Genomic DNA, 15,529 nt, shown 5'->3' with positions numbered 1-15,529 from the left:
AACTTGGAAATAATTTGGAAGTTCTTACTTTTTTTGGAAGTACTTTGTGTCTTGTGGGCATCACCAAAGAAAAGCCCCTTTAGAAGAGATTAGGACACAGTGACAGGTAAATTGGTAGAAGAAAGGATCTCCAAGGGAACAGGTAGTGGCAGGAGAAAAGGTGAACAGAATGAAACAGGCATCAGTCACCATACTAGACTACTCAGAGGTAGCAGCTCAGCAATTTGAACACAGAATAACTCACACACTACAACATCTGCTGCTACCAGCAGGAGCATTCGTGCCATGATCAGGTATGCCAGAGTCAATCAAGGCACCATAATCACCTATCATGTACAGTCACAGCAAAAGAACATGTGAACTACTAAGAAACTAGAAATACAAGTTCTTTGCAAAAGGAATATGCTGATACAGACCAAAGTGATGAAAAAATGCAATGACTGTCACTTTTGACATAAACACATGAAACTTTATAGACTGAAATGTACAATTTATCCTTACTGAAGTAAAAACTTCCAACTCTTAAAACCACAAAAAAAAACAGAAACACATAACTCAGATTCATGACAGAAATTAATCCTACTACAGTCATTTCCACACATCAGGTGACAGCAACAAAGTTTTAAAGCAATACTGAGAAATCACAGTGGTGTCTTTCATACACTAATTGAGAAGTTAGCTTGGAGAGGAATCAGCATTATAACTTTGACTGGAGTAAGTCTCTGTTAGTCATCTTCCTCACTGCAAAACAGGAAGACCTTTACTTGAAGATACTCAGAAAATCCTTCACTTGAATCTTTTCAAGTGTTGTGACTCCCCTCTCCCCCAAACAGATTATTTAATCCAAGTTGCTAGTTAGCAAGACTTTCTGCATCAAGAAATGATTGCCTGAGCCTCAGGAAATGCCTGGAGGCCTCACACTCAAAAAGAAGCAGGTTATCGAATCTGCTGCTCATCTGAGTCAATTATACTGGAGGTGCACATCATCAATTATAGACCTGGAAGCATAAAAACTTGGTCAAAAAAAGACAATTGTTTTTTTTCTACCAAACATACCATTTCAAAACTTTTTTATTCAGGGAATAACACAATATTCAGCAATGTCAGCTCAACAATCATCTCAAACAATGCTGCTTTAAAAATTTTTGCAGATGATTCATGAAGAAAAACAAATCTACCTTTCTTCCCTGTAATAACAGCCTCATGACAAGACTTTTCACTTATTACATCTAATGACAGCCAGTAAAAGAAAAGATTCTGTAGGAGTGGTCTCACCCATGAGTCTACACATCTTTCATCTCTCCCAGTGGGTATATTCTCAAAGTGCCAAGCTACTCTTCTGTTTAGATTTAGTGGCAGCTAATTTGAATAGCTTTGCAGGCACACAAAAGATGAACTGAGTTATACTCTGTGAAGGAAGGCAGGAACATGTGAACGTTAAGGGCAGCTCCTCACTGTTCCAGGTGTCATGTCATATATTCTCCTCCCACCAACTTACTGTGTCCAACTTAAAAATCCATGGGCCTTTCCCTCAACTATTCCAAATGTAAAGCATTTCCAGATTCCTGCCGATCTTCACCTACATTCTAACAGCTGATGGCTTTCTAATGGTTTTCAAGGCAAGGATCAGTAAGATCTCCTATGATTTTGTAACTTCAGCCCATCTTTATTTCTTAAAATCTTTTTGTTTCCTAGCACAGACATTTCTGGCTGCAACATATTATGCTGCAACAAGATCATAAACAAATAGTTGAATCTCACCTGGAAACAATTTTTTCTGTAAAAAATAAATAATGTTTCTTTTGTACAACTTGATGCAGACAATTTGTGTTCCTTTTCATACAAGGCAATGCTTGTGCATTAAGTTCCTGTTCTGAAACAGAGCAGGGAGAACAAAAAAGAAAAGCTGGGTAACTTGACATACAGTTTAATTAGAGCAATTATGCCAGTTGCTTCAACTTAACACAAATTTAAAAAAAAAAAAAAAGAAAAGAAAAAACACCCAAGGTACTGAAAATATACTAAAGTCACACTCCCTGGTCACATTTCCCAAATAAATGCACTGTGATCAGTGGATACTGCTTCAGGAATGGGGAATAGTCCCTGCTTGGGACTGAAAAGCAGCTATTCCAGAGATAAAGAAATAATAAGGTGACCTAGTTATAAAACACATCTTGTAGGAGCAAAAGGAGGGTTTAAGGGGAATTTGGGCTGAGTCTACTCTTACAAAAGTTTCATGTTGCTAAACTTAGGCAAAGGATGTTTTTCAGGAGGAGATACTTCTTTCCCACAAAATGCTTTTCTAGCAAACTTTTTTTTTTCCCAAGTTGAATCCAGAAGACTTTCCTTTGAACTGTTCAGAGAAATTAGTCAAGTCTTGGGGCTGGTACAAAGCTAAACTAGTAACACTATCCAAAGTACTGCTTGTATGTTTAGAGAAGGTTTTTTTCATATTAAGCGTACTGGAAGTAATTATACGTGATACTAAGTGTACTGGAAATAATTATACAACATTATGCATGTAGGCAGATATTATACAACGGTGGTTTGTCTTGAAGTCATATTTTATGTGACGCACAAATGAATGCTTCTGCATGTGATGCTGTCAGCCTTAGAATGGCTTATAGTCCTCCTCTGGGCCACAGTTCCCTGCAAAGGAAAGACTGTTGATAGCCCCACACTGCCAGAACACAAACATTGGAACTGAAGGGGAAAAGGCTTCAGCTGAAGACAGTAAATACCTCATAAACTAAGCTGACTTGTCATGCTGTTATGCTAAAGATTACAATGTGAGAAAAGAGAGTTTACATATTTTATCAGTTTTACTGATGCAGAAGGAAAATATCTTGGATTTCTGTTATAAACAATGTAGTAGCTCTATAGATGATAAGACTAAGCACACAGGACTGGAAATAAGAGCGGATAATGACACCAAAACAACACAAAAATGAGCTGAGTTTATGTAGAGGAAGACAGACACTGAAAACGTGCCCTTGAATTTCAGGTCAAAGAGCTGCGTTAGTGGTCAGCTGAAGAGTACCGACTGCATAATAGCAGCCTACGTTGTAATAAAGCTGATCTTAGTTTGGAAATTTTGTGTATGTTGCTGGAAATGTTTACAGTCAATTATACACAGCAGCACACTAAAAGCAGCTGGGATCTTAACAAATACCGAATTCTTTCCAAAAAGTCTCTCAGCAGCACAGTGCTCGCACTATCAGCCAAGTGAACTGGGAGCACAGATCCTAAATAACCCAGACAGGTTTACCCAGATTCATAAGGCAACAATGCTAAATTTGCTCTGATATAATAATGTTTGCTCCAAAACCAGGCTCGACTGCCCCAAAAGAAAGAAAGGGGCTAACACGTGGCAGAAAAGACATTAGGTGCTACTTGACCACATTTGTCACTGCTGGGGCTCCTCAGATGCTCCAGCTCAAACTTAAAGCTGTGGGAAACCCAAGGCTGTGTGGCAGTGTGGTGGCACCAACGTTGAATCTTGATCTTTTGGTCCAACTGTCCTCAAATATGCAGGGTGGTAGACGAAGTCTCTTTGCCCTCTCAGACCTGAAATGAAGTACAATGCGGCTTTCACGCAAGGGATACACCTCATCAGACTCCTGTTGCCAAGTGTGAGATTTTTTGACCTCCTGATTTTTCAAAAATGAAAAAGGCAGTGGGATTTTTTTAACTAGAAGACTGTTTTCTTCTCCCTCAAACTAACCCAACAGGCTTTCTACCCAACAGTACCAACTACAGCATTGCTTTCAATTAGATCAGCCATTACAATTTCAGCCAAAACCATGAATTTTAAAAATTCCATGAGCCCCTAAAACCAGCCCATTATAAATTAGATGTTTGTAATTTTAATTATAATGGTCACTGTTTGTTCTTGTTGTCAGTTCTGCCCTCTGTGTACAAACAGGTCATTAAAAAAATAACCAAGATATAAAAAATTTTACTTTTGAGTGGGTTTAATATTTATTTTCCATTAATGCATTTTAGATTTATTATTCGAATGTGTTGGGAACTTGTGCTATCCTTGAGGCACCTCATAGCCTGGAAGGAAGACAATTAGGCAGTTCTTGTCAGTATAGTCATTCGGTTAATGAAATATCTAATAATAGTTTGTCCATTAGTGGTCTATACTACAATGTAAATATTTTACTAATTCTCAAACCCTTAGCCATGCAATCCTACTGCATACCAGCCACGCTTGTTGCCAAGGCCTACGAAGAAAGGGCTCTGTGAATGTAACGAAAATGAGGATCCAGGCATAATGCATTTCAGCTTCTCTGAAGTGAAAGCCTTTCTCTTCATGTTAATGTTTGGTTCCTTAATTTTGTCTCTTAATTTAGAAAGCGTTTTTATGTAGCACTAGTAAGCCTTCCTTCTATTTCGTATCAAATGTAAAATACACACCATGACATACCCCTGCTTCCTCCCTGCTGGAATGAGTGCTGTTCCAATTGCCCCCAGGACAATTCCCTGATTTTAAACGTCTTCATTAGTTGGGCTTTTCCTTGGCACAGCAGCATGCGGGCTCCACAGCCTGAGCAGACATGTCTCAGGGAGGTGAGGTGTCTCTGTATGGAGGCTCACTCCACCCACTCGAAGCATCTCAAGGCACCCGATTTTTTTTGAGGTGTGCTCTGATCTGTAGTAAACACACAACCGCTTTCAGTCCACCGCCCACGTTTTAGGACCGTTATTTAGGCACTCCCGGTCACACCTCTGTCACACAAAGGTCCCTTCCCACCAGCACCACCACCAGTCCGCCCAGAGCAGCACGGGCGACGCCGCCGGACTCCCGGCCCGGCCGACCCCTCTGCTGCCACGGCCCGGGGCGCGGCGAGGGCGTTTTCCCGCCGCCATTTCCGCAGGCCTTCCGCAGGAAAGGGAAGGGGTTCGGGGCGTGCTGCGGGAGCGCAGCGGGGCAGCGGCGCTCGCACACGCAGGGGCCGGCTCCCCCGAGGCGCTCCCTGCCCCGCCGGCTCCCGAGACCGCGCTGAGCGCTGAGGGGAAGGCGGCGGCGGCCCGGGGCAGGCAGCGCCTCGGCCGCCCCGCCAGCGCCGGCGGGGGGCGGGGCCTGCCGGCGGAAAGTGCTGAGTCACGGCCTGACGCGCCGCCGCCGTCACGTGTGGCGCCGGGATCGGCTCCCGCCGCCGCCGCGGCGCAGAGCGCACCCCGCGCCGCGCAGGCTCCGCTCTCCTGCCCTTCCCGCTGCCGCCGCTCCGCTCCGCGCCGCGCCGCCGCGGGCCGGCATGGGGCTGCTGTCGCAGGGCTCGCCGCTGAGCTGGGAGGAGACGCGGCGGCACGCGGAGCACGTGCGGAAGCACGGCATCCTGCAGTTCCTCCACATCTACCGCGCCGTGCGCGACCGCCACAAGGACGTCCTCAAGTGGGGCGACGAGGTGAGACCGCGGCGCCCACCGGCACGGCCTGCCGCGGCCTCCGCCACCCGGGCGCAGGTGTCGCGGCGGCGGGGTGGGCGCCGCGCCGGCCGTGCCGTGCCGCTCCGGTGCGGCCCGGGCCCTGCCCGCCGCCGTGCTCGGGAGCGGGTCCGGCCGCGGTTGTTCGGCGAGAGGGGAAAGTTCAGGCTGCCCAGGGGGGCTTTGTTTCACACACACACGCTCGCTCGCCTTCGCCGCTTACGCAGCGCGGTTGCCCCGGTATTACCTTGTCATTTTTAAACGCTGAAACAACTTTCAGTGCTTCCGTCGGGCATCAGTAAACCCGCCTGAGCGGCTCCTCGGGAGGTGCGTTCCCGGGAGCGGTGATGCCTAGCAGCACTTGCTTGTTCCCGTGAGCTTATTTTCTCTGGAGAGAGGTCTCATTAAAGCACGTGTATATCTAAACGCCAAGGTCGCGCCAGCTTGACCTCAGAAGCTGGTTTTGGGAGGGGAGCAGGGACTGAAGGTGGGCTCAGCAGTGGCGGTCCTCTCACCACGACCCAGGTCCCTCCGTGGTCCTGGCTTGCCCCTGTGGAAAGGGACCCACCAAGCCTTGCGTTACCCCAGAGCCTTCCAGGATCCGGCGCAAGTCGGTCAGTCTGCCTTTCGAATAAGCATGAGAATGAGCGCTCGGGTCATGTCTTGAACTTTGTTACAGGTGCTTTGTGCCCGAGGACTGTAGCATTATCCTCAGGTTTTAGGAGTGTTGCTGTGCAGACCCGAGCTGAATTGTGTCCCAGCCTGGCAGTGCTCTGTGAGTCTCCCTCCTGGATTGATCAGTAGGATTTCCCGAGGGTCCCAGCTTTCCCTGGAGACAGAGAGCAGCTTTGCATGTGCAGTGCTAGAAGCCATCCTTGATCATGGTGTTGGTGTGGTCCAGCGTTTGTCACTTGAAGGTGTCTGTGAAATGACTGCAGGGAATTTGGAAGAGCAGAGTAGGAAGCGAACTGGGGGGGGGCCTGGCCATTGCATCTCCATCTTATACTCATGTTTCCTTTCTGAATGGCAAAGGCATTTGTGAGAAAACTTTTAGCTGGGTGGTAGCAGTAGCCTTTCACAAATGCTCTTTGCCAGAGGAAAATGCTGTTCCCCTTGGGCACCTTGAGAGATCCTGTCTCTTAAATTCTTTCAAGGAATTGCTCTCATACTTCACAAAACAGGGCAAGGCAAGCAACGGAGCACAGGAGCTGCTTTCAAGAGGAGTGTGTGGTGGCTTTGCTACGGAAAATCTGTCCAGTGAAGAAAATGATGCTGCCAGCATGTCTACACCACAGGGTTTTGCAGCCAGAGTGGTGTGAACTCAGGAAATTTAAATATACTTACACAATCTGCCCCTGTCTGATGTCTCTGTGTTCCTACATCTTCACTCATTGTACGAGTGAAGTTACGCTGACAGAAGAGCATCACAAACAGTCTTAAGTTTGGGAATATAGACAATACAGTCTCCCTATTGCTCTGAGACTTAGCTTGAGGGTTTTCTCATTAATCTTTAAGATGGGGTACTAATTTTTCAAAGGGTGTTAGGTTTAAGTTGTCCTTGCTTTCTCAGGGTGAGATTTCACAAGATAGCTAAAGTTGATCTTCTAGTGAGCTGGTTCAGCTTCCCTCCCCTTGCTCCAGGCTGGTGTTTATTCTGCCGTCCTCGCGTTGTTCCTGGCTGCACGAGTTCAAGAAGTTAACCCAGCAGAAAGCTCTTTTCCCGTTCAGTTTTCTAGGCTGGTTCATTTTCTCAGCAGCGCTTCCGCTGTTTCACAAGTTCTGCTTAATGTGAGGAAAGTAACAGGAGTATGTGGAGGAAAGGTTAGGCAGAACCGGCCCCTGCAGCACCCACTGCTCGTCACTTGGTAAGCTTAGCTGTACGCTGAGACTGCACCCCAGGACCCTTGTTCTTCCTTTGGCCTGGGGACTGTATTGAAGAAAGTATTTATGCTTGGTAAATGATGGTGTATTAATGTTTAAGGAGATTTGAAGCTTTCTTCTGTCATGCCCAGTGTGGCAAGAGACAGAATTGTAAGAGAAGTGTGGTTATAGCCATGATTCTGATAATGGAGGTAAGAGCCGTATTTGAAATGCCTGTGAATATTCAGGTAACTTCTGATTTTAGTAAATGGTAATGAACTCATGTGTGGCAACTTATCTTTATTCTACTGTATTAAGCAATTATTTTTTTTTACGTAGCACAGCTTTTAAGAGTGTGTTAATTTACCAGATACTTGTTGCCAGTCTGCTCTTGTTGTGCAAACACAAAACTATACCTGTCTCCATAACTTACTTCAGCTGTGCTGTAGACAGACTAGTGGGGAAAGCAGTAAGTTTGTTTTTCATTTTTCCCCTCAGATGTATAGTTATTAGAAAGTGGCGCCACATTTACATGCAGCTTAGATGAATCAACTGACTAATTGCACAATTTTCATAAAAAGCCTTTTGTGCACTTTGACCTTCAAGTATAAAGTCATAGCCTGAGGGTGTTTTATTGTTTTACAAACCTCTTGAAGATAGAAATCAAGAATGAAGATGACAGCCTACATGTAATGGTGAAATCAAAATAAACAAAATTACTTTTGTGTTCGAGAGATGTTTCTGAGACAGTGTTTCGTGAAAGATATGGTTTTTTACTTCATTTTTAAGGAATGCTTATGAGGAAAAAAACAACTTTCTTAGCACATACTGAGTTTGTCTTTCAGGGCAGACATGAATACTTGAAAGATTGTCCCCAGCTAGATGATGCCATTGTGAAAAAGAAATCCAGTGTTTGCTTGTGAGTACAGAACCAGCCTTTGCTTTGTATCAATTTTCAACAGGACTTCACTTTGCAGTGTAAGACTCATTACATGCTGTGGTGGTCCTTTGGGGCGTTCATAACCCCTGTGCTCTTGGGGTACGAAACTATGGGAAATTGTCATATGCTTTCTGTTCCTTGAGTGCAGACAAAAGTGTTGAGGCTAAGAGCTAACAGAGCAGGATGGTGGCATTTATTTTGAAGGAAGTGAGGCAGCATCACAACTTGCATTGCAGGGTGGCGTTCCCTGGGGCTCCCATCCTCCCCAGAGTAGAGCTGGAAAGGTCAAAACAGTGGTTCTGCTACCTCTTGAAAAGTCAGCTATCTTCTTGCTTGCAAGTAGAACCAAGGGGTTTGCCGACCAGCCTTTGTCTCTTTTGGGGGCAGTTCTTTCTTACTCTGTTTTCCACCACCATGAAGTCTTTGCAATGGTTAAAAAAAAAAAAGCCTACAAATTTGAGTGTAACAGAGTAAGACTTGATTAAAAAAAAACCATTTCTAAAGGTCTCTTTGAACCTGCCTTTGCAGGTAAAGGTCCTTTACCTCTTAATCATCCTTCTGCCTCATTTAAAATGGACAGTTGGCCTCCCTGTTTATGCTTGGCTTCTCCTGACTGTGAAAAATACAAAACACTGAACTGTCTCATTATCTGTCATCAAATCACTCCTTATTATCCTTGCCTTAATGCCTACAAAAGTTGGGCAACAATTAGATCTGCTGACGAGTCCCCATCATGCTAACCAGTATGGTCACATGGTCTCCTTGTGTTTTCATCTTCCTCTCCCATCCAACAATGTGTGCTTAGCTTTGGTTTTGCAGAGTAGTGGTCATTAAGTTGGGGGGGTTTTTTGCGCAGCAGATGCAAAGACCTGCAACTTTCCAGCACTGCGTTTTAAAACTCCAGTAGAGTTAGTAGGTACTATGTGAAACAATTAGTTTGTATAGCTTGGCAGATGTTAGTGGTACTAAAAGAGTTTAAAGGGTTTTCGAGAATAAGGCAAAGCCTATTATGCTGCTTCCCAGCTTTTGTCCCAAAAAGCTCTCTTGTGTGCCAGCGCATTACCAGTCTCCTGTGATGTTCAGTGCCTCTCGTCTGCTGATTGCATTCCTCTAGCTGATGGATGTTGCTTAAATTTCACTTTGCAGCTTTATGTGGACACTCAGATCAGACAAGTAGAATGGCTGACCCTTGGCTAGTCTCACTGCCATTGCTTTGTGCTGAGCGGGCACACGAGCGTGCAAATCATGACACTTCATGCATAACTATATATGCATATATATTCATACATGCGTGTAATCCTTGTCTTCTGCGGTCTGTTTTGCTGCTAAATGGGACAGGTTGTTTGTTCTTAAGGCTGTTCACCTATCTGGACTGCAAAGAAAGGATATAAGTAAGTGTTGGGAAAGGAAAGCTGGTGGGGACAAAGAAACAACAAAGAGTAAGGAGGAGCTGCTTTAGCATATGATAATGTTGAGAAAGGTGTGCTGGAGGGAGATCAGCTCAGAAGGAGGGGTGTACAAAGCAAGCATGGGCAAAACTTGAGTTTTACTTGAAAGTATGTGTGAATGAAATGGTAATCTGAGTTGCCCGGCCTTTTTTAGTGAAATTGGACATAATAACCCTTTTGTTGTGTATGAGTCTTGTTCCTGTCAGTGTTGGGACATAGCACACAATAAACATCTTCAGCTTTTAGAAAGTAGTTTTCTTCATGGAAACTTGAAGTGAAATTTAGAGGCCTTTAAAATAGGTTTGATTATTAATTTTATGAGGCAGCATGAAAAATGTGCCACTGCACTGCTTGCAAGTTGAAGTCCTCCTAACTTAGTGGGTTTTTCCTGCCTGTTACCTCTTTCTCAGTCTTTTAACCTTAGTTTGGTCTGTCTTCTGTACTTTTGATTCATTCCCCTCCTTATCCATCAGTTTTTCTAATTATGCCTTCTAAATAAGTTAAACAAGAACTAAAATGACTAATTGCTACTCAACACTTCCTTGTGCAAGAAGTGAAGCAGCCCTTCTCAGATGCTTCGAGAGGCCAGAGGTTTCTTAACCAGAATGTCCCAAAGGTGTTACTTCTGCTTAGAAGATGCATGACTCTCTTTAAAACTTTCTCTTTTTTTCCTAATGAAATGCTGGGCTGTGAAAAGAGCTGCTTTTCCTTTTGAATGATTCTTCCCAGGGACCTAGCTGTTGCATTAATGTCTTGCTGCAGTTTACAGCCTGTATGTTTCTTGGTTTTTTCAGGGCAAGTTGCAATATGTACATCAGTGATGTTTCATTACAGTCTACAGAACTTCAGATTGCTAAAATAAATTATACATCCTAAGGAAGTGGATTTGGGTTCAGATGCACACAGTTTGAGGCTCCTGTTTGTCTGCCATCCATTTAAAACCAGGAGGAAAGTCTAGCACATTTTTAAACAGTGGTGAATCTAGCTCACCAGCTGCATAAAATAAATACAACTACTATCCCTGAAATACCCATGAAGTTTTAGTCATCTCTTTGCTAGAAGACAAGTGAGGCTTGATGAGAGACACACACGTGCACACAGAAATGTTAAGAAAGGACTATGATAAAAGAAGCAGTAGGTTCAGAGGGCATCATGGTGTACAGGAAAGGTGGTATTCTTTTTCTCATTTCACAAGAAATTTGGCTAACATAATGGAACAGAAAAGCAGCAGATGTCCTTTTAAGATAATTACTTTACAAAGCCTAGATGTCCTGTGGAACAAAATGGCACATGACAGCTTTGAAGCAGAGGTAGACACATGGATGACAAGAATAGACAGTTTATTATGGTTTCTTTGGACTCCACATACTGCAAGATGTATGCCCCTCTATGCAGACCACTTACATAAGTGTCAAGTGGGTTTCTTTAATGTTAATCTGAAACTTTATAACTAGCTTTTTACTGTATATGTTACGAATATAACAATCACCAAAAAAAGCTTTCATATTTTCCTGTCAATAATAGATATTCTTTAAAAAAAAATCAGCCGAGTTAATTACACAGACTCGTGCTCAGTGTTATGATGATCTCACGTTTTCACTTTCACTGCTGCAGTATGGTGATGTGCAGAAATTGCTTTGTTTTAAAGCTTTTTCTGGGAATCTTGTGTTTATAATAAAGCTAGTGTAGCCTGAAGTCTTAGAAAATGTTTTTGTACATTTAAGCTCTTGCCATTTTAAGAAAATCACTTTTAATCTCCCCTTCCCCCAGCAAAATTCCCTGAACAGAGTGCATTTTTGAATTTCTTTCATGCAGAAATTCCTCATGATGGCCCCCTGCCAAACGGGGCATGTGTGGATGCATCTGAATGGGAGCTGTCTTAACCGATGTACTTGCCTGCTTGCCGCGTGGGGGAAGCAGCACTCGTGAATGATTTGGTTGGTTGTCACGTGTCTGCCTGTTCATCCTTTCTCTCTGAGCTTTATTTGGCTAAATAAAGGGACACTGGTATTATTTGTTTACAAACAGATTTAGTGCTTACTTAGTATGTTTTGTAGCTGCATCTGCTATTTATCACAGTGGTCTTTCTAGGGCAGGGTCTGAGGATGTGATGTTAATGTATCAGCTCACGCTGCTTGACAGCCTTCAGTGTATATTTACAACCTCTAAAATGAGTTACACTAATGCATGCAAATATAATTCCTTAAGTCTTGACTTGAATAACATAGGTGCCCTTGAACACTCTTCATGTTTTATTCCTTCCGTGGATGCTTTGGCTGACTGTCATGAAACTGCTTTTTCTGCTTGGCTTTAATCCTTATGTCAGGGAAAGCCTAAACTGAATTATATCTAAATCTTCTAGCTCTCAAAATGTGCATGGTGTGTTAACCTCCCTGATGACTGATGATTTTGCTTCAGCTCCGTGCTGCTCACTTCTTCTGTGGCTGGGTGATAAGATAGACATAGATTGTAGTGCAGCACCACTGACTTACCTGTGAGCTTTGCTGTTAGATGTGTTGTGCATGTGACAGTGCAGGACTTGCTGTAGTTTAGTGAGATGCTTTTTCAACGGCTAATTTTGCAATTCATGGAAACCAGTTTGGAGGGGGGGGTTTTGTTAGGGTTCTTTTATTCCTAAACAAGCTGCAATTTGTCATAATATGTCAATATGTCATAAATGACCGACCTGCACTGATGTCCTCTTTTCCAGTCTCAGATCTTAATAAGAAAATCTTATCTACTGTTTGTATATTTCTGATAAACAAATACTCTGTGCACAGTGAACTTTCTTCTGTGCATGTCAAGTGAATTGCTATGGTCTTGTCATGGGATTGTTGTCTATTGTAATCCCTCTTTTGCCACAGGACTTCCTCTTCTTGCTGTGCAGACACTTTATTTTACTTAACAGTATGAGAAAGGGTGAGTTAGAAGGACAAGTACAGGAAAGGTTTTGTTGTTGATTGTTAGGGTTTTTTTTCTTGCTTTCTGTTGCAAGAGGCAACTTAATCTTGCAGCATCTTGTTGTACAGTTGAATAAATGATCTCTTATTAGCCCATAAAAACATCTAGCCTGTGTGGAATAGAAAATATAGCTGTGCCAAAAAACCCCTTGTTCTTTCCTGGTTTAAATCTAAAAATTCGTGTCTTAAATTTCTGCAGCAAAGACAACTTTAACATTATCCTAGTCTTTTTTTTAATATAGTATTAACCTCAGGTGTTGCTACAGCAGTCAAAGAGACACTTTGTTCTCTAATGCACCACATCCTGTACTTTATAAATAAGCACGCAAATAGTTACAACCTCTAGCTCTTAGTTTTCAATAAGCCAGCTTCCTGGTCTGTGGTATATGCAGCACAGGACATCCTGTAGTCACATCATATCAGGTGCAGAAGAAAATCTGCATCCCTGGTGTCATCAAGTGAGAGGGGGAACAGGCAGGAGCACTTAGCTGGGACTGGCGATGTTGACCGAGATGAGAGCGCCCCCCTGCATCTTAACTTTATCAATGGTTGTCTTTAATGTGGTGTAGAAGTTTTTTGGGGTTTGCTTATCATCAATGTAATATAAAACAGCAGTTGTTTTTAGGGTCTGGCTTCTATGAATCAGTTTTGTATAGAGCTGGAGATGGTGCTTTGTTCATTGGATTGGCCAATTACAATCTGCTTGATCAAAATTAAGCATTTTGGAAATATGAATCTTGGTTCTGCTGTTTGTGGCAGGTTTTTGAAATTATTTCTGTAGCAGAGAACACCCATGGTGATCTCATGAGCATGGAAGCGCTGTGCCTCATGCCAGTGTGCGGTTTAGGGGCTTGCTGGCTAGAAACGGGGTAACCAGCCTCTGTGGCAATTCCAGACTTGTTTTCCTCTGAAATTTGCTCCCTCAGGGCCTAAATTCACCTTTGTGGGCCAGTAAACTTTTCATTAAAGGTACATTACCAGCTGGATATTACTGTGGCTCCATGTTTTATCACAGCAGTGGTAAGAAAATAAGTGCATTAAATAAAATTCTTGAGCATTATGCTCAACATCCATCAGAAGTATGTGTACCTATGGAAAAAAATTTGGTTTTTCCATCTTAACACTGAAAACTTGTGGCAGAGGTTCTTTAACAAACAGATGATTAAAACTTTGTTCTCCTGTAGACTTGTCATTTTAATGATGTATTTTAACGATGCATTAACTGACCAGTATGGAGAAACTACTTTTTTTTTTTTTGCTATAATGGAGCTTAATAACTAGTGAAAAGTGTTTTGTGTCTTTGATGCTCTTGAGAATAAAGTTTACCTTGATTTAGGTTTCCACTGTATATGTACATATATAAAGCATGCAGCATTAAAATACTTGAGTGTTGTTGTGGCTTTTAGTAATAGTAAACAAAAGCCATGTGACCTCATTGGATGTTTAGGAAAAATTTGCATTTTCTCTTAAAGTTCCAGGCCTGAGGGAAGGTACATATGAAAAGATTGCTAACAATTGCTCCAAGTACATGTGGCAGTAGTTTCCTAGGGGAAGAAGAAAGAAAGTGTCAATAAGATTGTCCTTGAGGAACAGTAGTGGTCTATAACTCACCTGTGATCAGGGGTGGGTTTTAGAATCACAGAATGGTTTGGGTTGGAAGGGACCTTAAAGATCATCTAGTTCCAACCCCCCTGCCATGGGCAGGGACACCTTCCACTACATCAGGGCTCAAAGCCCCGTCCAACCTGGCCTGGGACACTTCCAATGAGGGGGCATCTGCACCTGAGATGGATGATCAGAAGTGTGATAAAAGGTGAACACAGGGAACTGTTTTTCACAGGTAGTCAGTGTAGAAACTTGCATTGCTTTCCTCTCAAAAAAGCTCTTCAGATCATTTGTAAACTATTTTCTTCTGTTATGTAATCTGCCCAGCACCTACTGAGCTAACCAAAGTCCAGACTGTATGCTTACCTGTGTTTTCATATGCAGAAATACCTTGTGGCCAGTACTTTGAATGTTAAAACAATTTTAACATTCACTCTAGAGCAGAGGCTTTACTCTCAACTGTTAGATAGGTTTTGTTATCAGTATACTTAGCATGATGGTGTTAAATTGAGTGAGGAGGGGTTTTACTATTAGGAAAGCAGACCACTGCCAAGGCAAGTATTTGGATGGTGATACTATGTGAGATGTGCATTGACTTCGGTTCTCCTTGTTCCTTAGAGCTACTACTAAAGAGTCTCTTGATGAATATTTCTTCATCTTTAAATAGCATGTTTTATGCAGATACAGTATGTGTAATTATGGTCAAATAACTCGGGCATTTAAACACAATTTCAGACATGCTTACCTGTTTCCAGAACAATCATATTTCGCTTTGCCACTGGGCAAGAACAGCACAGTTGTTTGGATTAATGCAAGGAGAGTGGTTTGGCTCCTCCCCAGCTGAAGGTCTTCAAAGTCTCACTTGTGGTTGTATTTACAGAAAGCGACATCAAAGAATTTTTAAAAGCCTGAAATCTTCTTGGTGATCAACTCTGAGAAATAATAGTGACAAGTGAAGTAACACCGTTCTGGGTGCTGACCTGCCAACAAGCTAATAGTACATGCTCCTTGTCTAGAAGGTAATGGCAGGTAAAGTGGAGCTGCTGTGGAAGTACTCCAGATAGATGCAGAAAAGATGCAGTATATTGCAAGCTAGTAGCTGAGAGGAAGGAAGCCTGTAAAGAATGTTCTTTTTCTTTGTGTTGGCTCATGGGTAGATCAGTTATGCTCAGATTATTTGCTTTAACTGAGAATTTATTTACTTTTTTAATGCATTTAACTTTGAACCCTTTTTTTTTTTTTTAGGCTTGCTATGCGTGTGTATGTGTGTGTATTTACAACTTT

At 42.8% G+C, this 15,529-nt stretch overlaps 1 protein-coding gene across 2 annotated transcripts in view; it reads left to right on the top strand.

Moving 5' to 3' along the window:
• Positions 1–5,150: 5,150 nt before the first annotated feature.
• Positions 5,151–15,529, top strand: part of GCLC (glutamate-cysteine ligase catalytic subunit) — a 34,531-nt gene continuing 24,152 nt past the window's right edge. For both annotated transcript variants that reach the window (XM_074895761.1, XM_074895760.1), the window contains exon 1: positions 5,151–5,414. In XM_074895761.1, coding sequence (XP_074751862.1) covers positions 5,265–5,414 — 150 coding nt within the window. In that variant the 5' untranslated portion in view covers positions 5,151–5,264. The remainder of the gene's footprint in view (positions 5,415–15,529) is intronic.

Source organism: Athene noctua, chromosome 1, assembly GCF_965140245.1.
Source record: "Athene noctua chromosome 1, bAthNoc1.hap1.1, whole genome shotgun sequence".
NCBI classification, from domain to species: Eukaryota; Metazoa; Chordata; class Aves; order Strigiformes; family Strigidae; genus Athene; species Athene noctua.
This window is presented reverse-complemented; position numbering and strand designations above follow the sequence as displayed.